A 21,834-nucleotide genomic window follows, 5' to 3' on the forward strand; every position below is an offset into this window, starting at 1 on the left:
GTCTCCAGGATCCCCAGCTGGGCTGAAGGCTGCACTAAACCACTAAGCCACCCAGGCTGCCCAAGATTTTTTTTCTTTTTTAAAGATTTTATTTCTTTATTTGACAGAGAAAGAGAGACAGCGAGTGAGCACAAGCAGGGGGAATAGCCAAGGGAGAGGGAGAAGTAGGTTCTCCTCTGAGCAGAGAGCCTGACATGGGGCTCCATCGCAGACCCCAGGACCATGACCTGAGCCACCCAGACACCCTAAATCTATTGCAAGATTATTTGTTAAACACACTCCCCAGGGATGCCCGGGGGGCGGGGGGGGGGCTCAACGGTTGAGCCCCTGCCTGCCTTCAGCCCAGGGCGTGACCCTGGAGTCCCGGGATCGAGTCCCACCTCGGGCTCCCTGCACGGAGCCTGCTTTTCCCTCTGCCTGTGTCTCTCATGAATAAATAAATACAATCTTAAAAAAAAAAAAAATCAAGTGATTAAAAACACACACACACACACACACACTCTGCAAACATTTCATCAATTCTCTTAACCGGGGTCATGTGCATCAACTCAGGTTTAAAAGATTCAATTAGGGGCCACCTGGCTGGCTCCGTCTGCAGAGCCTGTGACTCCATCTCAGGACTCTGAGTTCCAGCTCCCGGTTGGGTGTAGATTCTGATCAAGAATAAAACCTTTTTTTTTTTTAAAAAAAAAAAATTTTTTTTTTAAGATCACACTACAAAAATTAATAAGGGCATTTGGAAAGTATCCACCACGGCTTAAAACCCTGAACTTAGGGACGCCTGGGGTGGCTCAGCGGTTGAGCGTCTGCAGTGCGCTGGGGTCGTGATCCTGGGGGTCGGGGATGGGGATGGGGACCCTCGTGGGGCTCCCTGCACGGAGCCTGCTTCTCCCGCCGCCTGGGCCAGGGCGTGTCCTAAAACCCTCGCTTTAGGGGGCGACCTGGCGCCCCTGCAGCGCCCTGGCAGCGGCGGTCCCGGGCCGGCCCGCGGGGTGCAGAGGGCTGGCGCTGCTCGTGCAGGAGCTCCCGCAGCCCGCGGGCCATCGCAGCAACAAAGTTAGGGACCCGGGGCCCATCCCGGGGCTCGGCCCCGCGGCGGGAGCACAGGTGCGCGCGCCAGGTCCGCTCCGCACGAGCCGCGCCGCCCGCGGGCAGCCGGAGCCCCGCCTCGGGCCGGCCGGGGGCGCGCGGGGCGCGGAAGGGCGCGGGCGGCCGCCGCGCTCCCCGCGGCCCCGCCCCCGCCCGCCCCCCGGGCGCGGCGCGCCTCCCTCGCCCCGCCCCCCGGCGCCCGGCGCCCAATCACAGCGCCGCGCACGTGACGAGCGCTGCCTGCGATGACCTCATCCCTGGTGTGGGATGACGTCAAATTCAAGATGGATGGAATCACAGCGGCAGCGGCGGCTGCGGCGCGCGCGAGCCGAGTGTGAGCGGAAAGGGGCCCGGCGTCTGCCTCGGGGCTGGAGACCGGTGAGTAACCGTCACGCCCCTCGCCCCGGGAGAACTGCGGGGCCCCGTGGGAGGCCACAGCCTCCTCGCAGAGCGCGGCCTTTCCTGACGTAACTCTGAGGTGATTTCTCTCCTCTTTTTTCTCTCCACCAGCGGGTTGCGGGCTCCGGGCGCTTCTGCGCGTGCGCGGGGTCCCGGCGCTCACCGAGCATGCCCCGGGCTCCCACGTAGCCGCTTGTGCCTTCACACTGCGCATGCTCCTTGCCCGCACTTGGCCTCGCCCTCGCCAGTGCGCATGCTCGGCCCCCGGCGGCTCTTCCTCGCGCGGCCAGGTGCCCCCCTGGGCCGGACGTGCCCGGCCTCGGCGCGCGCACCTGCGCCCAGCGGTTGGGACGCCTTCCGGCCGGCGGAGGGCGCGTGCGCCCGTCGGGTGCCCGCGCGGGGGGCCCGGCACCTGCAGCGGCCTGCGCCCCGCGGCCCGTCGGTCCGGCTCGGGGGCCGCCGCACCCGCCTCCCTGGCCGGCCCGCTGCGGGACGCGTGGAGCCCGGGGCGCGCCCCTGCCCCTCCAGGACCCCTGCAGGACCCGGCTCCCGGCGCTCCCGGCGCTCCCGGGGCTCCCGGCGCTGGCCGCAGGCCTCGGGGCTGCAGAGGGCTCCTTGCCGGGATTCCGCGGCCGGAGGCGCAGGGGGACGGGGCGGGGCGGGAGCAGCGGCCCTGGGCGCTCCCCGCAGGGACCCCCGCTGGCCTGCGGATGGCGAAGGAGTTGAGCAGCGTCCTGTGAAGGATCGCAGCGCAGGGGAGCCCTCGGCACTAGCGCTGCAGCCCGGTGGCCATGCCCTCCCTGCAAGCCCCGGGCTGCGTGCGCGTGGACCGTGCGCTTCAGCAGCACGCTTGGAGGTGGGGTGTTTGCAGAGGCTGTGGAGGCTGTGGCTCTCTCCGGGGGCTGCCGGCAGGCGTCCCCCAGACCCCATACAGTGCTGCATCCTGGGGTCCTTTTAGTGCGGGAGCTGCCCGCCCCCCCCTCCCCCCGCTCCCACCTCTGGCCTGGGGGCATCAGCGTATTACAGCATAGACCAGTGATTGTTCATCACCGTGACCCTGAGTCATCCCCAAGGAGCCTGCGTTATGCTCTGTGCACCTTGCTCAAGAGGACCAAGTGGGTTCGTCGGTTTGGGGTTTCTTGTTGGCAGTAACTCTTAAATCCAGCTCTCCCTTCTGACGCTTGGAGTAAACTGCCCCCCCCCCCTTTCCACCTCTAATGTCTCATTGTCATTCCTTTTAAATTTAAGTATTCCTAAATGCCGGTGTTAAAAAAGTACAAATTTGGGAGGTAGGTTTGCGTAAAAAAAAAAAAAAAAAAAAGAGCATTCTGTTCAATTCATTCATTCAACGCTGTTTACTGAACGTGGGGTGAAAGAGAACCCCAGTCTTCAAGGAACTTACCAGGGTTTTATGGCAGAGGATCCCCCCCCCCCCGGGTGTGTAAACAAAGAGGAGTTATTGGGAGTCTCTGGGTGAGCAGATCCCTGAAGGGACAGCTGTCCCCACAGCCAACAGGGATGAGAAGAGCTGATTCTAGGGCTGTTTACAAGCGAGGTTTGCCAGGTTGTGGTGATGGGCTAGAGAGGAAAGAGGTTTCCGGGTTGGGAGAGCTGCTGGTTGGCAGCACACCTAACCAAATAAGGAATGTGTGAGGACAAGCAGATGTGGAGTAGGGGCGAGGGAAGTGGGCCGCAAGTGCTGTCCTGGGCATGCGGAGTATGCCGTGCTGGTAGTGTTGAGCAGGCACCTGCCGTCCCCCGGAGAAGTCTGAGCAGAGGTACGGACTTGGGAGTCCGCGTCCCCGTAACTGAGCCCCAAGAGCTCCTACAGAAAGCGCAGCTGCCACATGCTAAGCTCTTGAGACAGATGTTGGAGCAGTGAGGGTGAGCAGGTGCAGGTCTTGGACCTTGGGTGTGACGATTTCTCTTTACCCAGCAGATACTTTCCAGGCCCGTGCTAAGCACTGGGGATACACAGACGGAAATAAGCGGTCTTCCTTTTATGGTCTCTCGTGAGGGAAGTAGAAAAGCAGGTCACTCAGAGTACTTGTGCTGTTACTACAGACAGGTAGATGGGGTGTTGTGCTAGTTCAGATCGGACTGAGCCATTGGCTGGGGGCACGGTAACTAGAGCTTTGTAGATACAGTGACATTTGAGCTGGATCTGGCTGACAAAGTTGGCCAAGGGAGGGTAAGAAAGGTATGTTAGGTGGTGGGCATGGGGTGTACAGGTTTGTAGGGTAGATGGCAAGGAGTGTCCAGAGAGGGCGGAAAGATAAATTATGACCAGAAGTGTTCAGTCTGGAGAGTTTGGATTTTATCTAGGAAGTAATAGGAAGATCAATTAGTATTCCAAAAGGCAGTGATGAGACCAGCTTTACTTTAGGAAAACAAGTGAAAGGCACAATTTCTACTCCTGCGTTAAATTGGGTTACCAGGGTACAGAAGAATCAACAAATACTTATTGTCGTGCAAGGTAACCATGCAGGACATTGTGAAGAGCGTCAAAACATATTAAATAGATTTTTCATCCTTAAACAGCTCACAGTTCTGTCGAGAAGACACACAACTAACAATATCTGGCACCGTACACACGTTATGTGAATGATCCCACTCTGTAACACAGGAGTTGAAAGGTGCTTTTCCTCATTATGAATTGAAGTAGCTAAGGAAAGTGTGTTGGTCAGCTAAGGGCTGCCAAAACAAAGCACCACGGACGGGGGCGGGGGTGCGGGGGGGCTAAACAGGGATGTATTTTCTCACAGTTCTGGAGCCTGGAAGCCCAGGATCAGGGTGTGGACGGGTTGATTTCTCCTGAGGCCTCCTTCCTTGGTGTGTAGGCAACTGTCTTTTCTGTCTTCATGTGCTTGTCCCTCTGTGTGTGTGTCCTTATCTCCTCCCGCCGTAGGGACACCAGTCAGATTGGATTAGGGCCCACGTTAAAGTTCTCATTAAAACTTGATCTCTTTAAAGACTGTCTAAATATGCTTGTGTCCTTATTTTTTTTACCGCCCCCCCCAAAAATAAATTTATTTGAGATAGAGCAAGAGAGAGAACACGAGCAGGAGAGAGGTGCAGAGGGAGAGGGAGATGCAGACTCTGCTGAGCAGGGAGCCTGACAACGGGGCTGAATCCCAGGACCCTAAGATCATGACCTGAGTCGAAGGCAGATGCTTCACTGGGTTAGCTACCCAGACGCCCCTAAATATGCTTGCATTCTGAGGTGCATGGGCGGGGTCAGGGCTTCAGTGTGTGGTGTGGCCCCCGGGAGGGGGTCACAGTCCAGCCCATGGCAGCAGGCTTAACAGAGCAATTGGATTTGAGCTGAGCTTTGAAAGATGATCAGCATCCAGGAGAGAGTGCTGGGGAAGGGTAGATGAGATCTTAGACGTTCAAAGTCTGGTGGTGGGAGAAGCGGGATGCTCGGGTTATGTCCCAGAGACACAGCATCTGAAGCAGGAAGTTATCACAAGGGAATGACAAAGGGAAAGTAAATTTAAAAAGTAGTTTGTCACCAGATTCACAGAGCCACAGAGTCTGTGCTTTTAAAATTATACATTTAATGCAAGGGAGAACCATGTATTCTTTTTTTTTTTAAGACTTTATTTACTCATGAGAGACACAGAGAGGGGCAGAGACACAGGCAGAGGGAGAAGCAGGCTCCCTGCGGGGAGGCCTCCGCGGGACTCCATCCCAGGACCCCATCCCAGGACCATCCCAGGACGGACGCTGGGATCAAAGGCAGCAGCTCGACCACTGAGCCACCCAGGTGCCCCGAGAACCATGTTTTCATTATTTTATTATTTCTTGTCGCTCAGCTAAAATGTCACATTGAGGCATTTCCTAACCATTCTTTTCAAACCCCCTAGTTCCTCCACCTGGTTGTAGCACCCTGTTTACTTCCATTATAGCGTGATCTGAAGCTACCTTTTTCACTTGTTTCCTTGTTCATTATCTGATTTACCCCACTAGAATTTGAGGGCTTTGTCTGTGTTGGGCACCCCTGCATTTCAGGTGTGTCTAACCATGCCTTGCACATAATGAGCTCAATAAAGAAGTTGAAATCATAATAGTCTGTATGTCCAGTGAGTGTTTGAAGCTTTGTTTTAGGAAGCCCCATCTAGCAGCAGGATTGTAAAGGATGGACTTGGAGAGCCGGGCAGGAAGAATGAGTAACACTTGGAAATGTATCAGTTAGGGTCCTTTAATAACGAGACCAGAAACAGGCTAGCTTGACTAGAACAAGGAATTTATTGTAAAGACCCAGGGCTGCTCCCGAGGTTTAAGGAAGAGCTAAAGAATTGGGCCGGGAAGTACGGAAACCAAGGTAACTGGCAGGAATCGGTGTGGTGGGCACTGGCCCACTGCATTTCCAGGCCCATCTTCCGGGGAGAAAGTTTGTGGTCTGCGTGGCTTTGGTTGTGTGCCTGCCCGTTTGCCTGGGGAGAGCCGCTCATCAGACTCCTGGGACGGGGTGCTTCTTCCCCGGCCAAACCCAGGCCTCCTCCAGCAGGACTCCAGAGCAGGACTAGAGAGGCTGCACTGCTAATCCCCGTGCACGTGAGGGGCACACCCCGAAGTGCGAGAGACTGAAACCCTGGGTGAGATGGGACCTTCTGGAGGGACACTCCTGCCCCTCCTGCCCCGGAAGGATGCGCTGAGGAAAACTAGCTTTGAAATCTGAGAAGCTTTAGACAATTTCTGCATATCTGCATTGTCACCAAGTGAGTGAAAAGCCAACTCAGCACTTCTTGTCTCCTTTGCATAGTAATAGTAAAATCAAGTGGGGAGTCCGGCCTCCGTCCAGACGTGAGGGATTGGGGCTGAGCTGCATGTATGTTTATGCTCCAAAGTCACATGTAGGTGCTTTGTTTTCCTGACTGGCTGTTTGCTTCCTGACGGGTTCTTTTTTCTGGTGGCGTGGTTGGGACTATGTGAGCAGTCCCCAACATTCCAAAGGGTCGTGTGGGCCGAGTTCAGTTTCAGGTTGATGTTTTGGTTGTAAACAGACACTTTCCTATGCAAGTGGTACCATGGGCTAGTCTTGGAGCAGGTTTGGTGTATAATGTACCTTAGCTCTGACACCACCCGACTGTCAGTCTCCAGAACCAGAGAGGCCCTGAGGTTATCTTGGTCCCTCCCATCTCCCTCTCTGGGCCCCCCATTCACCCGCTGGGGCCCTTTTATCCAAGTGCTTAGCCATGCTTTGCTTTCTTCTGTGCATGTCACCAGAATGCTCCGTATTCCAGAATTGTCTGCCTTTTCCTCCGTTCCCCTTAAAAATCTTAACTCCTTGATGTAATATTTTTGTAAAGAGGAAATTTGCGTGGAATTGGTTTCTATAAGACACGGATCCCTGCTTCTCTTGGCATTTAGTACCTGAGGAATTTGAGCTGTGGGTATACAATAATTTTCTGTGGTTCAGTTGTGAAGGGCTTCGTAGCCGTGCTGGGGAATTGGAACTTGAGGCCAGGGCAAGCCTTCGGGAATTTTTAAGTCCTGGCACAATCGGATGTGGGTCTGAAGACTCTGTGCAGTAGAAATGTGAAGATTGGAGCCTTCACTGTTGTACATAGTCCAGTGAGCGGGGAGTCCCAAGTCCTCCCTGAGGTCCCCACGGTGCGCTCATCCACCCTCCCACCGCCCAGCCGAATTCACTGCTTCCTGAAATCAGTATTCTCATAGCATCGTTTGTATCCTTCATCCTATTGGGGTTTTATGTGTCTCTGCCCTGTCACGGGAATGTGTGCGACTGGACAACAGGCAGCCGGCCAGCTCACTCCTCTCCTGTCACCGGCCTCTCTCAGGATTTATAGCATCCGGAACTATAAACATTGAGGAGAGGAAGGCCGCAAGGACATAAAACGTGTGCTTGCCATATACGAAGCACTACATACACGAGGACCTGGCGGACAGCCTGCGCCTTTGTTCTCCATAAAGGTCCGATCGGTAGGTAGGGCTAGCCCCATTTAACGGGGACGGGCACTACCACTCAGAGAGGCAGAGTGACCTTTAGCAGGTCACGTACCTGACAGGGGACAGAGCCAGGACTGGAGACAAATATTGATTTGAAGGTCTTTTCCATGGAGCTGTGAGTTCCATGAACTGTTAACTGTAAAGATTCTCATTTTGAAATTCCAGGAAACAACATGAAATAGGAACAATTCAGGCAGAGTTCTGGAAGATTTGCATGTGCAAGGATCCAAGCCGTGGCACGCCAGCCCTGTTTCAGAGTCTGGCTTTCCCAGGGGGTTTCCGCTCAGCTCTTTCTGTCCATCGTAAATGACTCTTCGGTCCACATTTCACCCACTTTCCTTTTAAGAGCGCCAAGGCTTTTCACTATGACTACAGTGATAGCAGGAACTCTGCAGTGATGAGTCAGGTGGAGACGAGCAGGGGAAAAGGAGTGGGGGGTGGACTCGGTGGCAGTGTGCTTTTACATGTAAGGGCTTTGCAATTTGTGATGCGCTGTCTTCTGTAAGTCAGAGCTCCTGGTTATTCACCATTGAAACATTCATGAGAAGTTGGAGTTTGATGAGCCAGCGGATTTGTGGAGGAGGAGGTACACTGGGCCACAGGGTCGGCCTTACCTGAGGGCTGAGGAGCAGAAAAAGCAAAGGGCCTGGGCGTTGAGTCCACACACCCCGCCGCCCCAAGGGTTCTGCTGAATTAGTTTGTGAAATGCGGTGGTTGTGATTTCCACCCCTCTTTGGGCCTGCATCTTTTCTTTTTATTTCTTTTATTTTTTTTGGATTTTATTTATTCATTCATGATAGACACACACAGAGAGAGAGAGAGAGAGAGAGAGAGAGGCAGAGACACAGGCAGAGGGAGAAGCAGGCTCCATGCAGGGAGCCCGACGTGAGACTCGATCCCAGGTCCCCAGGATCATGCCCTGGGCTGAAGGTGGCGCTAAACCGCTGAGCCACCCGGACTGCCCAAGGGCCTGCATCTTTAATGGAACATTTTATATTTTTTAGTTAAGTTGTTAAACTCAATAAATGCACCTACCGTCCTTAAAACACAAAACTCCAAAACGTTAGTTGTTTGCAGCCAGACCAAGAAAGGGCCCAGGGTTTTTGAGTTTTAATAATGAAAAAGGTATAAGCAAGGGCTTCAGGCGGAGAAGGGTGAGGAGCCTGCATGCCTTGCGCTCGCTTTCCTATCACTCCAGACGTCTCCAGACTTTGTCCCGGGCTGCCCAAGAGGACAGAGGAGGTCCATCTCCTCTGAGGGTCTTGGGGTGGCCTTAGCTCAGCCCGTAGCTCAGCCCTCCGGGCCCTCCTGGTGTCCGCCCTCCCGCGGCCCCATGGCCTGCCCTCCCCTCCGTGCAACCTGTGCTCCAGCCAACCAGTCACTGCTCCAGCCAGCTACTCCTCCTCCGCTCTGTGCTGTCGGACCCTGCCCCTCCCCTTGGAATGCCCTTCACCCTTCCTTCCTGACTCCTGCTTGTTCAGGCCGCGTCTTCTGTAGAAAGCCTCCCCTGACCTGCCTTGGAGCCACACCTGATGCCATCACCTGCGCTGCACTTGTCCCTCTGCACATGTCCCATCCGGGGCTCCATACCCTGGCGTGTGCTGACCAACCTGTCCTATTCTCACTGTACGAGTCTCTGAGAGCTGTAAGCCAGGCCCCTGCTTGGCAAGCTTCCATCCTCAGTGTCCCCGGGAGCCACCTCCCAGCTTGTCCCACCGCCATCCCACTACCGGTCACTCACTGGTGCGCACCCTCCCAGTCACCTCCATCTCCTTGTCTGTAAAACAGGCTTGTGGACAGCACCCAGCTCATATGTCTTTGTGTGGATTAGAGGACGAGGCTGGAGAAAGCATGGTGTGAGGGTTAGAGAGTGTGGCCTCTGGTGCTGCAGCCCCCAGTGTGAATCCTGCTGTGCCGCTGTTTGTGGGACCTTGAGCAGGTTACTTGACTCTCTCTGCCTGGGTTTCTCATCCCTTAAATAATCATGTTACCTGCCTGCTAGGGTTGCTGTAAATACTTAGTCAAGGTGTAAAAGTGTTGATGGTAGTATGTGGTCGAGGAAGCCCTCAAACAGTAACTGTCACTAGGTGTCCAGTTGGCGCTGGAGTGAGTGGAACGGGTGATTCCCTAGCATCGCCCACACCCGTGTGTCAGGAATTTGGTATGCGTGCCCACTTTTCACATAGGTAGTCTCGCTGATGACTAAATGGAGGGCCTAGCCAAATGAGTAGCATTTAAGCAGTTTTCAGGGACAGTGACTGTATCTCCTACAACCCACCTCTGAGTGACTTATTTTTCCTAATTCCCAAATGTCTTCATTCAAAGAGTATAGGAGCCTGGGGGTAGAAGTGGTGACTTGGAAGAAAAGCAGGGAGCGTGGTAATTTGAAGACCGCAAAAGAAGGAAGCTTTTCTGAACCATGTTTTTGGTATACAGCAAGGTGCAGACGGTGTGCAGTCGCCTTGCTTCATGTCCAGGGACTCGGAGATTCTCACGTGGTTTGGTCCTCACACAGCCCGATAGCCCACACCTGTGCTTCCTGGTGCCTTGGTTTGGATTCCCCCAAGAGCAGATCCTGAGCCTAGGATTCAGAGTAGCTGTTTATTTGGGACGTGATCCCAGGAAACACAGGAAAGGTTGTAGGGAGAATGAAGCAAGAAGAGATGCCCGTGAAGGGCATGTTAATGGGTAGGTGTCTGCACACAGACTATCGAATTCCTGAAAAAAATCTAAACCAATTTTTCTGTCCTTCCAGCGGTTTGCACAATTCTTGGAGCTCTTCTTAACTCCTCCCCTTCCTGTCCCCTCTCGCCAGCCCATTAGAAATCCCAGTAACTACCTTTACCCCCACTACCACCTTGGTCCAGGCACCATTGCCTCTCATCATGTCTCACCCGGATCGTTGCTGTAGGCCCTAGCTGGCCTCCCGGCTTCCACCTTCCCTGCCTGCTAGGGCCATTCTCGGCAGCATGGAGACAGAATGAATCTGACCGTCCATTCTGCTTCTGGTGGAAAGCTCCTGCGGTTCGGCGTCTCCTGCCTCTCCCCTGTCATCTCCCCCCATCTCCCCCACAGCTCCCTGCTCCAGCCCTGCTGTGACTTGGGCTCCTCCCTCTGCTTGCAGGGCTCCTTGCCTTCTTCAGACCTTCTCAAGTGGCAGTTTGTTGAATGAGTGAATGAATGAGTGACTTGCGAAATTCTGGTACAGTTTGTAGTGTGTCCTAGGTGCTCGGTAAATGGCAGCAATTTCTGTGTTCTCACTTAAAGTCTCTGGTGGCATTGTGTGGTAGCTGCTGTGGTCCCTGTCTTCCAGCGACAGAAACTGAGCCTCAGAGGTTGACTAGCCTACAGCACTGACTTTCACCATCTTGACCCAGACTCCAGGACGAGTGCATTGTGCATGCTCACACATGTGGATGTGTGCTGTGCTGACCCTGGGTCGCAGGAAGGAGTGCATCGTGCGTGCTCATGCGTGTGGACGTGTGCGCATGTAACTGAGACTGATGTTTCACGAGGTCTCAGCCTTCCTGTGTTTGAGGCATTCTGACTTTTTTTTTTTTTTTAAGATTTATTTATTTATTCATAAGAGACACAGAGAGGGAGGCAGAGACAGGCAGAGGGAGAAGCAGGCCCCATGCAGGGAGCCCGACGTGGGACTTGATCCTGGGTCTCCAGGATCACGCCCCGGGCTGAAGGTGGCGCTACACCACTGAGCCACCTGGGCTGCCCCAGTTTATGATTTTGATTACTAGTTTCAAACCACTAAGTTGATTGTCAGAAACCCTTTTAAAAATACTTGTCCATGCTTTTAATTTTGCATCTGTCACTTTTCCCTGTGGCAACATCTGAACTAGGTTTCTCAAAATTATTAGCACTAAAAACAGTGTTCAGTACACAGCTGAGTTGTAAATGTGGCATAACAAGTCATTTCTTTCTCTGCTGATCTTTGTGAAAGATGGCAAGAGGGTGCATAAATAAATGCATGATTGTTGAGATGTAGTAGGATTAAGGGGAAAATTAAAATGGCTAACAGAAAAGGAAGGGGAAAAGTCTCTATTAAGCAACTGCAAAGAGAGGAATTAAAATTTGCCACTGATACGAAATGACAGTGGGCAGCAATGAGCAGAACCTCGGGGCATGTGCTTGGGGCGTCATCCCTGGAAGCAGTCATGTCTCTGAGCCCATTAAATTGTGGTTGTTTTGTTTTTTGTTTGTTTGTTTGTTTTTTTGAGCCCATTAAATTGAATCGGCACCATAGCGGGGAATCAATAATAGGAAAGAAGTTTGTGTACCGTGCTTGATTATTCCAGGTTGGTGGCCTAGCAAACCCTCCTTTGTGGGCTGTTCTGAAGAGCCCGCCTGCTGGTTGACCAGCAGAGGCTGATCCTTTGAAACCAGAGGAGAACTTGCCAATGTCCTGGGTATCCAGTTGAGTGCATTTACAACCTGCCCTCTAGAGAAAGATAAAACTGTCACTGATAGTCTTAGTTACTTTGAATCCATTCAAAAGTAAACGTCATAACTGTTTTATTATTTTTCTAGAGGGAGGGAGAGGCAGAGGAAGAGAGAGAGAATCTCAAGCAGGCTCCCACCCTGTGCGGAACCTGACAGGAACCCACGACCCTGAGATCATGACCTGAGCCGAAATCAAGAGTCGGACGCTTAAATCAACTGAGCCACCAGGTGCCCCTAAATGTTGTAACTGTTTTAAAGGGATGAGGTGTTACAGTAATGGAAGCCCCAGGGAAGGGTCAGCTTTGAAGAGTCCAGCGTTGTCTCTGTGTGAGGTGGCTTTCTCCTCACTGAGAGCATGGATGGCATTAATATGGACCCTTTTCTTTGATACTGAATTACACGTTTGCCAGGTATGAGATGCTGGCTCATCCAGCCCTTGCAACAACCGCAAAAGGGAGGCACAGTCATCCCACCCATTTCAGGCGAGGGCCGTGGCACTCAGCCAGGACGGGAAGCAGCCTCTCACACCGGCGTCTCTGCCAGAGCCTGCACCCAGCCACCAGGCCTTCACATCTCAACCTCAGATTGGAACAGAATCGCAGTGAGATCTCAATGCAAACCCCTTAATTTACCATTAGTAATAAGTGAGTTTAGATCGGGACACAGTTTCCTCTGTGCTATTGTTGAAAACGTGATTTGGTAAGAAAATAGTATTCAGGAGATTATAAGGTGGTTAGCATAAGAAAGAAACCAAGCTCTTCTGTTGTTGAGCTTTCTAACTTTCACTAAACACTGTGACACAGTAGTGATCAGTGAAATTTTTCTCTTTGCAGATTCTTCCCTATTTTTTAAAGGTCTAGTGAGACACACATACCGGCCCCCCCCCCCCCCGCCCCGACACACACACCCTCTTTGCAACCCAGTGGTAACAGTTCACGTTGTGGATAAGTATGTCCAGTGATAAGATTGACTTCCTTTCAGAATTACAGACTCAGGAGCTTCGATTCTTCATGCTTCCTCTCTGAACCAAGAGAGATAGAACCAAGCATCAAACGGATAAGAACCCTAGATAGCAAACCTTTTGTTTCAAATCATGCTCTTCTGCACAGCTGCTGAGTTTCGGCGGCTCTCTGCTGGTGTGAGAATACCTGGGTCACGGTCTTCGGTCCTGAGACTCCCCCTCCGCCGCGGTGGGGACCAGTGCTCTCCAAGAGCCCCGGGACCGGCTGGCTGCTGTTTGCCATGTTGTTCAAATAAGATTGTTCGCCCACAGAGCTCGTGTCTGCCTATGGTCTGCTCAGGACCGGCACCCGAGAAAAGGCAGCGAGTGTTCCTGCCCTTGAGGAGTGCTCCGTCCCGTGGAGAGCTTTTCACCACACCTTTCGTAACAATCGTACGCTTTGTCTTTCAGGTAAGCCCTCGCGATGGAGGGGCTGCTGCATTACATCAACCCGGCACATGCCATCTCTCTGCTGAGTGCGCTCAATGAGGAGCGCCTCAAAGGACAGCTGTGTGACGTGCTTCTGATTGTTGGAGACCAGAAGTTTCGAGCTCATAAAAATGTCTTGGCTGCCAGCAGTGAATACTTCCAGAGTTTATTCACAAACAAGGAGAATGAGTCACAGACTGTCTTTCAGCTTGACTTTTGTGAACCCGATGCTTTTGATAACGTTTTGAACTACATTTACTCTTCTTCTTTATTTGTCGAGAAGAGCAGTCTCGCTGCTGTGCAAGAACTGGGCTACAGCCTTGGGATTTCCTTCCTGACTAACATCGTCTCTAAAACACCTCAGGCCCCCTTTCCAACGTGTCCCAACAGAAAAAAGATATTCATAGAAGATGATGAAAGCAGTTCTCAGAAGAGAAGCGTCATTGTTTGTCAAAGTAGAAACGAAGCACAGGGAAAAACTGTGAGTCAGAATCAACCCGACCTAAGCCATACTTCCCGGCCCTCACCTAGCGCCGCGGTCAAGACCAGCACCAGTAAGCCCCATGTCCCCAAAGCAGCCGAGCCGCTCCACAGTCTGCCACTAGCTGACAAGAGTTGGCCGAAAGATGGTTCGGTGGGCTATGCCAAGCCTCTGGAGCACTCTGGGCCTCTGGATGACCCTTCCCGAAGCAGTTTGGTGAAAAGGAGCGCGCCGCCGCCTTCCAAGCCTCCGCAGGACAGAGAGCCGATGGACGAGAAAGCGGGTCTGAGCGGCCAGCTCCCCAAAGGCAAAGCCATAGAGCTGGCTTTGAAGAGACCCCGGCCCCCGGTCCTGTCCCTCGGAGGCTCGACGGAGACCCCCTACGTGCTAAAGGAAACTCACCGAGGTGGCGGGCCGGGTGAGGACAGGAACTTGCTGTACTACTCGAAGCTGGGGCTGGTGGTCCCGTCCAGCGGCTCTGGCTCCGGGAAGCCGGGCATCGACAGGAGCGGCCCGCTCGTCAAGAGCCTGCTCAGACGGTCGCTGTCCATGGACAGCCAGGTGCCTGTCTACTCGCCCTCAATAGATCTGAAGCCGTCCCCGGGGCCCCCTTCAGCGGCGAGCGACGTGCCGGGGGCCGTGTTCTGTGCTGTGGCTCAGAAGGCACCTGTAAAGGATTGCGGGGAGAAGGCGGCCCCCGAGGAGCGGAGCCCTGCACCCCAGCCGCACCGCCTGAGATCCTTCAGTGCCTCGCAGTCCACGGAGAGGGAGGGGGAGCCGGCCGTGACCGAGGTTCGCATCAAGACGGAGCCCCGCAGTCCCCTGGCCGACCCCTCCGACATCATCCGTGTCACCGTGGGGGACCCGGCGGCCGCCACCAGGGACCTCCCCTTGAAAACCGAAGACGACCAGAAAGACGCGAGCAGGCTCCCGGCCAAACGGAGGCTCCGGACGGACCGCAGGCCGCCGCTGAAGAAGGTGAGGGAGGACGAGCCCGGGTCCCCAGTGTCCGCAGAGAGCTTCCAGGGGGGCCCGAGCCCCCCGCTCCCCGACGGCGAGTTTCCCGATTCTGACTTGAATAAAGATGAATTTGGTGAGTTGGAGGGAACAAGACCAAACAAAAAATTTAAATGCAAACATTGCCTTAAGATCTTTAGATCGACAGCAGGTCTTCACCGGCACGTTAACATGTACCATAACCCCGAGAAGCCCTACGCTTGCGACATCTGTCACAAGCGGTTTCACACAAACTTCAAAGTGTGGACACACTGTCAGACCCAGCACGGCATCGTGAAGAACCCGTCACCGGCCTCTAGTTCACATGCCGTTTTGGATGAGAAATTCCAAAGAAAGCTGATTGACATAGTGCGAGAGAGAGAGATTAAGAAGGCCCTGATCATTAAGCTGCGGCGCAGCAAGCCTGGGTTCCAGGGGCAGAGTAGCTCCCAGGCCCAGGCCATCAAGAGGAACTTGCGGTCGCGAGCCAAAGGAGCATACATTTGTACTTACTGTGGAAAAGCCTATCGCTTTCTCTCGCAGTTCAAGCAGCACATAAAAATGCACCCGGGAGAAAAGCCCATTGGCGTCCATAGAGCCGCCAAGCCCAAAGAGCATGTCGCTCTCGAGAGTCCGGTAGAGAACAAGGAGGTTTACCAGTGCCGCCTCTGTAATGCTAAGCTCTCTTCTCTTCTAGAGCAAGGAAACCACGAGCGCTTATGCAGGAACGCAACCGTTTGCCCCTACTGCAGCCTTAGGTTTTTCTCGCCGGAGCTCAAGCAGGAGCACGAGAGTAAGTGTGAGTACAAGAAGCTGACGTGTCTGGATTGCATGCGCACCTTCAAGTCCTCCTTCAGCATCTGGCGGCACCAGGTGGAAGTCCACAATCAGAACACCATGGCGCCGGCTGAGAACTTCTCCCTCCCCGTCCTGGACCACAACGGTGACGTGGCGGCCGCCTCCCGGCCCCAGGCCCAGCCTGAGCCTGGCAAAGCCAACCACGCGGTCACTGCGAAAGACGACACCGCGTTCAGTGACTGTTCAGAGCACGTGAACTTTGACTCGGAAGATTCCTCCTGTCTGCCCGAAGACCTGAGCCTCTCTAAGCAGCTGAAGATCCACGTCAAGGAGGAGCCCGCGGAGGAGGCCGAGGAAGAGGCGCCCGAGGCCCGTGCCGCCCCCAAGGAGGCAGGCTCCAGCAAGGACAGCAGCCTGTGGCCCTGCGAGAAATGTGGCAAGACGTTCACGGCGCACAAGCAGCTGGAGCGGCACCAGGAGCTCCTGTGCTCCGTGAAACCTTTCATCTGCCACGTGTGCAACAAAGCTTTTCGCACCAACTTCCGCCTCTGGAGTCACTTCCAGTCTCACATGTCTCAGGCTACGGAGGAGCCGGCGCATAAAGACTCGGAGGCCTGCCCTGCGCCCACAAACTCTCCGTCCCCGCCCCCGCTGCCCCCGCCCCCGCCGCTGCCCAAGATCCAGCCCCTGGAGCCTGACAGCCCCACGGGGTTGGCCGAGCACCCCGCTCCCGCCACGGAGAAGCTCTTTGTACCCCAGGAATCCGACACGCTTTTTTACCATGCCCCCCCGCTCTCTGCAATCACATTTAAGAGACAGTTCATGTGCAAACTGTGCCACAGGACATTCAAGACAGCCTTCAGCCTTTGGAGTCACGAACAGAGCCACAACTGAGAGACCGACCGTCCCTCTTCGCCCGCCACGGAAGGGGAGGTGGTCTCCAGAGTTCAGCCTCAGTTGTGAAGCGTCCATAAGAAACAAAATATTTTTTCAAAGAGAATAATAAAGGTTGGAGATTGTTCCGCTTGAATAGGAGCTTGAGGTAAATTGATACTAATTAGTAATGTCCTCACTCAGCTTAGGAAACCTAAAATTGGTTGTGCTTTGGGCCTACAGTCCTAGGATGATTTGACTTCATTCATGTTGAAATTGGACCGATTTTGGTTGTTTGCATGGTTCCTCATTCCACGGTGTCAGTATAATCTTTACCCAGAGGTGGTTTTGGGTTTTGGTTTGTTTTGGGGTTTTTTGTTTTGTTTTTCTTTTTGTTTTTTAATATACTGATTTGCAATCAGTGAAATACTCTTCAAGTATTTCTTTTGATTACATCAGACACCTAAGTTCTAGTTCAATCTCGGCCACGTTCTGAAGTCCACAGCGTACCCAGAGGAAGTGGAGTAGTTTGCAACATTGAGTTAGATCTTAGGATACTTTAGCAATAAAACAATGATAAGCCTCAACTTTAATAAGTTATCCTGACACTTGATAACAATAAATATTTGGTATTTTGTGGTCTTGTAGAAATTTTTTTGTATGAAAATTGTGAGAAATTTAAATCAGCAATAGTAATACTTAGATTTTTATAAAATAACAAAAGCTTGCTCTTGGGTCATTTAATATAATTAATGATGGAAGATTTGGGGAATAACGTGAGGGTTTCTGGAAGGCCTCCGAGCCCATTTACAAAAGTTTCCGTGGCGACAGGCATCGTAATCCAAACTGCTGTGCTGTGCACGCGTGCCTCAGGTCCCAGCCCTCCCCACCGTTGGAAGGACTGGACGTGTTTGGTCTCCTCCGATTTATGCTGTCACCGGTGGGAAATCCGAGTGCATTTGGGACAGGACACAAAGGTGGCATAAGGCACTCCTTCGTTTTGAATTTAGCAGCATTAGTGGAACAAGTAAGGTTGGGACAGACACTTAGGTACCCAGGTCCCACGCTCCCGGTCAGTACAGCCGCTGTAAGTCCCGGGTTGGCGTGGACTTCCCAGGATGGGAAGCAGGGGAAAATATCGCGCCGCGGTCCCCACGCACCCTCAAGAACAGTATTCGCAGCGTACCATTTCCTGCCTCTGTTTCTGTTAGAATCTGTTGGAGTTTATCGTGGTAAAATGTCCTTAGTGCAATCATTCTGCTTTAAGTCACTGCTTTAATGTTTCAAAAACCTGTATTAAAGCACTATCAAGGGTCCAGAGTTCATTTTTGCTACCTATTTTGGCCCATGGGGTTTGGGCTGCCTTTTTTTTTTCTTTCTTTCTATTTTGTATAAGTTATAATTAAAAGGCTTTTGTAGGTGTCACCCGAAGCTCAGCGGGTGTTTCTAAAGGGAAAACTTCTATTTCACTTGTGCAAACGAGGGGTTAGATATGAACAAGTGGAAATAATGGTTGAAACTACAGAATCCTTTTAAGGTAGTGCTATGGATGAAGATTCCCAACTTTCTTAAATTTTTTTTTTTTTTACAAGCTATTCTCTCAAATAAAAAAGAAAATTACTGTGACTGAGAAATAATTTGCTGAGTACTTAAGTGTGTACCGCTGCAGCAGAAAAGAGCTCGGTGCTCATCGATCTCGTCACCTACATTCCGTGCCAGTGGTAGGAAAGACATGCTAACTTTTTATTGAAACACAAGCATTTTCATAAAAGACTAATTGGCTTTGTGGATTACAGAAACTGCATGTGAAATTTTGCCTTTTATTTTTCCATTTGGAAACTATCGCAAGTCCCAAAACATTTGAGGGGTCCCTTCCTGTTTTTGTTCTTACTTAAATCTGATGCAGAAAGGAAAATAAAATGAAGTTGCAGTAACCAGTTATTGGCCATCTTTATATTTTCTTGAAGAAATCTATGCATTTTAAAGATAGAACTAAGGCGTATGATGTTACCTGAAACATCAGCGTGGATATATTGCTCATTGAATTAATTCCCTGTATAATGTGCTGTTTCTTACTCTGAACACCTTGGCAGCTGTCGCTTCCTCGAAAGACAGTCTCCCTCAGAGTAATCCTTGCTTCTGGCTGTTAGAGTGTGTGCGGTAATTCCACGCCACACCTTACCTTGGCATTGTAAATTCAGTATCCCAGGACTTGAACCTTTATGCTACGTTTTTGAAGATTTTTTAATGATGTTAATCAGTAAAAAAAAAAAAATATTTTTGATCTAAATATAGGCTCAGCGTATCTGTTAGACTTTGAAAATTGCCAGTGTTTTGTCTCGTTCACATTTTTGTCTAGGCAAGGAACATAAGATTTCGAATAAAATTTTGAACCAAAAAACATTTATAATGCAGTTCTGGTTTTTCTATTACTTTTTATACTGTTACCTTCAAAGCGTCAGGCTGAGAGAGTTTATTTTGGTGGTCAGAAAAATAAAATACGCTTCCAAACTCCTGTGACTATTTTAAATGTTAGGAAGTAAAATAACGAAAGACACGTGAATCGCTTCGTTTAAGAATGAATCTCAGACAGCGGGCAAGCAGTCTGTGGGACGGGTTGGTCTTTTCGTTGTTAGGACTCCAGCTGGTAAAGGTATTCTTAAAAATGTTTTTTTTCTGAGGAGAATTAATGTTTGAAAATATAGAAAGCTCAGTATTCTTTGTAAGGATTCAGGATGCCTTTTTTTTTTTATGCAGTTGTGGAAAGAATGTTAAGATGTTTTAATATATTCTTTGTTAATCTGAGAACTTGCTCTCGAATCATTTTCTCGATGTGGGAGAGGGAGAGAGGAACGCCCTAAAACGCCTTTTTATCAAGGTAGGCAATGGAGGTTGCAGATAGTGTGCATTTTCTTTTATGTAATATTTCAACTTAGCAGAATATTCACCTTTAAAACCAGTTACGGCTAGTGTGCATTTCCTGTTTTATCAAAATACACAACCACGAGTTCGACCATGACGTGGTTTTGCATTTGCCGGGGACACCTGTGTGGTTCTCGGTTTTCTGTTTCGGAGGGGATCGTTAACAGCCTTTAAAAAAAAAAAAAAAAAAAAAGGCTCCAGCCCTTACTAATCAGTGGGAGTCTTATCCACACGCAGCACCCATTGGCGCTGATGAGGGTGGAAGCTGTCAGACCCGAGCAAAGCGAGCCCTTTCTTGCAGGCAGGGGGCATCTCCCTCTGCAGGCCAGCAGCGGCCGGCCCTGGGCGGGGAGAGACAAGAAGCCACGGGCCTGGAGTCGGCCTCTGTCTCCGTGTGTGTGTGTGTGTGTGTGTGTGTGTGTGTGTGTGTGTGTGTGTGTGTGTGTACGTGTGTGTACGGACGTGTGTGTACAACCAGAATCCAGAATTAAAGGTATCTGAATTTTCTTACCATGAAAATAATTAGATGTCACGCATAGCCGGTTTCTTTATAAATTGCACTAATTCATATTGGAATATTACAAGTCTGTTTTTTGTCCCATTTCTGATCTCTCCTTGATGGGTTTTTTTTTTGTAATAATTGTGAAAAGCGTCATTATTTAAATAATGCTAATACATTTAATAAGTTCTTTAACACTGGCCTTTTTTTTTTTTTAAGTTTAAAAAATAGGGTTTTCTTTTGTGGCTTTAGCACTTTAAGAAGTTTTATGTTTCCATAATTGTTAATGTGCTTGTTCAGTGCTTCTCCCGTGTGTCCCCTCGCAGGGGGGGGCCCACTTCCTCGTGCGGCTGGGGGGAGACTGAACGCTCGTGTTTACGTTCCAGAGGAGGAAGCATGGGTTAGTGTCAGGTTTTTAAAGGAATTCCTTTCAGAGACCGTTGTTTGGGAACCAAAGTATTTTACTGTAAATCTTGAAAATAACTCAATTGAGTGCTCTCTAGTCATTTATTAGTGCTGTTCTCAAATTCTCCACAAAGTTATACTTGGTTAATGTTCATTTCCAAAAAGGGATAATTTCTTAATCGACATTAATCCAATACTTTCAAAGTTTTCATTGAATAACCCTTATTATGAAACAAACGTGGTTATAAGCAAATTGTGTATATTTTGTTGTCAGATGCCTTAGCGGACTAAATCATTGTTCAATTTTATTTAGGAATGAGCTTTTTGGAACTGAAAAACTCACGGTAAAATAGGATTTCTATCTAATGTTAATCCATCGCTTATTTGTATCCAATTCTGTTGTCTGTTTCCTTTGCTTAAATCTTGACTAAGAATGATTGGAGTCAATAAATTTGTACTGTATTTTGTTTTGAGTCCTGGTCTCACTGCTCTGTTTGGGACGTTGATGACGATTAGTAGCATATTCATTTCTGAAAGTACAGACGAAGGCCTTTCCGGGCGAGTCACGGGAGTGGCCGCCTGAGAGCAGGTGCTTCCCAGCGCCCGCAGCCTCTTGGAGAGCTAGGTTCCGGGGCGCCACAAGTACGTGCTCATTAAAACCTTACATCAGCAGTCACGTTTGCCTTTCCACCCTTTTCTTTACCGTTCACGTTAGTCTTTGAAAGGATCGTGGGGGTGGGTGCATAAACCTTGACATCTCAGCCTAGTGGTTGATAATCTAGCTTCATTGCATCATCTTCACGGCCCCCAGGTCATCCGAACCAGGCCCTTCCTTCCATGACCCCGGCTTCCCCCAAGAGGGGGAGCCACGCCGCAGGCATCTCCGATGACCACCAGCAGGCTGACGGCAGGCACGGAAGGAGCACGTCCGGGCACTCTTGCTCACCGGATCCCCTGAGACCGAGGACAGCAGACTTGGGGGCCTCCGGGCAGCAGTTTTGTGATCACACCGCCCCTGAACAAACGATATAATTTTTTTAAAGTTTTATTTATTTATTTGAGAGCACAAGTGGGAGGGGCAGGGGAAGAGGGAGGAAGACTCGCAGGCAGACTCTGCAGCCAGTGTACAGCCCAATGCGGGGCTCGATCTCACGACCCCAAGATCGGGAGCTGAGCGGAAACCAAGCGTCAGATGCTTAATCAGCTGTGCCATCCGGGCATCCTTATGAATTTTTGTCTTAATCCGCTTTAGCTCTGCTACCCAATTGGCCACCAAACACTGTTTTGCTTAAAATGTTTCCTGTGGCCTTTTCTTCGTAGTGATTACAGGCCCTTTGGGGTCTGGGGCTGTCGCGGTCCTGTGGCGTCCTCCCCGGTCTTGGGCACACGCTCCGGACAGTAAATGCCTGTGGTGGCCAAACCACGTTGCCACCGTGCAACGTGTTCCCCAGCCAGAGGCTCTGTCTCGGCTCTGTCGAGCACGTTTTGCTCCATGAGCTGCGACGACTGAGT

At 51.3% G+C, this 21,834-nt stretch overlaps 1 protein-coding gene across 4 annotated transcripts; it reads left to right on the plus strand.

The window, feature by feature from the left end:
- The first annotated feature begins 1,361 nt into the window (after positions 1 to 1,361).
- ZBTB21 (zinc finger and BTB domain containing 21) lies at positions 1,362 to 20,795 on the plus strand. 4 transcript variants are annotated; one of them, XM_041735129.1, is made up of 4 exons: positions 2,247 to 2,344; positions 12,007 to 12,147; positions 13,331 to 14,922; positions 15,523 to 20,795. In XM_041735129.1, exons 3-4 carry the CDS (start codon positions 13,344 to 13,346, stop codon positions 16,515 to 16,517), a joined length of 2,574 nt encoding a protein of 857 aa, XP_041591063.1. In that variant the 5' UTR covers positions 2,247 to 2,344; positions 12,007 to 12,147; positions 13,331 to 13,343; the 3' UTR covers positions 16,518 to 20,795. The 4 variants fall into 4 exon arrangements, with proteins under 4 accessions (XP_041591061.1, XP_041591063.1, XP_041591060.1 ...); XM_041735126.1 differs by having other exon boundaries at positions 13,331 to 20,795; XM_041735128.1 differs by lacking the exon at positions 2,247 to 2,344 and adding an exon at positions 5,135 to 5,257 and having other exon boundaries at positions 13,331 to 20,795.
- Positions 20,796 to 21,834: the final 1,039 nt, after the last annotated feature.

The sequence above is a fragment of the Vulpes lagopus genome, chromosome 20 (genome assembly GCF_018345385.1).
Source record: "Vulpes lagopus strain Blue_001 chromosome 20, ASM1834538v1, whole genome shotgun sequence".
NCBI classification, from domain to species: Eukaryota; Metazoa; Chordata; class Mammalia; order Carnivora; family Canidae; genus Vulpes; species Vulpes lagopus.